Raw genomic sequence first — 985 nt, 5'->3', positions numbered from 1 at the left:
GCCGGCAGCCACAGAGGCAGGGCAGGAGGGGCAGAGAGCAGATGGAGGGTTATTCTCTACAGAGCAAGCAGTAACGCTGGCTGGAGGGATACCAACCCAAAACATCCCTTAGCTGCCCCACACGGAACTTCCTGGCCAATTTTTTGCGGCACTCACCAGCTGAAAGCCGATGATGTCGTTTGAATCCCCGGAGTTCACGATGGAGGAATCCTTGTGAAAGACGCTGCCCTCTATTTTCCTCTTCTGGCCACTGCGGAGGTCGGTCGCTGTCCGGGAGAAGTCCTCAAACTTCAGCAGAGGGATCTGTTTGAAGAAGTCGCTCCCTGTGCCGTTCCACTCCTCCACCGACCGGCGCACCTTGGACTTGCCCTCTGAAAAGCCGTAGAAAGTTTCCAAAGCTTTTTTGGTCTCCTTGTCCAGTTCAGATAAATAGTCTTTCATGGAACTGTACCTGCATCGGAGACAACGTGACAGAGAGTGAATCTGGGAGCTGGCAGCAGAACCCACATCGACATAAAGCGCAATTTGGCAGGAGAGAAAGTATTGTTGATTGATAAAGTCAAAGCATCCTATAAAAAAAACAAGAGGCAGTAGAGGAGGGACAGACGTTCCCCTGCCGTTCTTCAGGAGATGGTGTTGTTTATAATCCTGGAACTTTGGTCCTGGGAAAAGGGGAATTTGAAGAGAACCACGGAGCTGACCAGGGTCTATCTGAGGCAGAAAACTCAATTGACTGAGTCTAGCTCAGCAAGCGGAGGATGCGATTATAACCGCATGTGTGAAGAACACCAGCACAGAGATGGATAAGGTGCTGCAGAGGGAAAAGCCACGGTCGGGAAAGATTGCCACCGAGCAGCACCCCGGCACAGCAGGACAACCCCGGGAAGGGGTTTGGCGCTGGACTGGCGAGGGGATGATGAATTCACCAGGAGTCCCGGGTGGCTGGGGACCCCCGTGTCCTCCCCGCCGGCCGCCCGGCACCCCG

At 54.2% G+C, this 985-nt stretch overlaps 1 protein-coding gene across 1 annotated transcript in view; it reads right to left on the bottom strand.

Moving 5' to 3' along the window:
• SCNN1G (sodium channel, non-voltage-gated 1, gamma subunit) overlaps positions 1 to 451 on the bottom strand; it is a gene marked incomplete at its 5' end in the record, with an annotated part of 8,382 nt that extends 7,931 nt beyond the window's left edge. Inside the window, one exon of the mRNA XM_010181582.1 lies at positions 157 to 451. Coding sequence (XP_010179884.1) covers positions 157 to 451 — 295 coding nt within the window. The remainder of the gene's footprint in view (positions 1 to 156) is intronic.
• Positions 452 to 985: the final 534 nt, after the last annotated feature.

Source organism: Mesitornis unicolor, unplaced genomic scaffold (genome assembly GCF_000695765.1).
Source record: "Mesitornis unicolor isolate BGI_N332 unplaced genomic scaffold, ASM69576v1 scaffold33403, whole genome shotgun sequence".
Taxonomy (NCBI): domain Eukaryota; kingdom Metazoa; phylum Chordata; class Aves; order Mesitornithiformes; family Mesitornithidae; genus Mesitornis; species Mesitornis unicolor.
The sequence above is the reverse complement of the archived record's forward strand: the minus strand, read 5'-3'. Positions and strand labels throughout refer to the sequence as shown.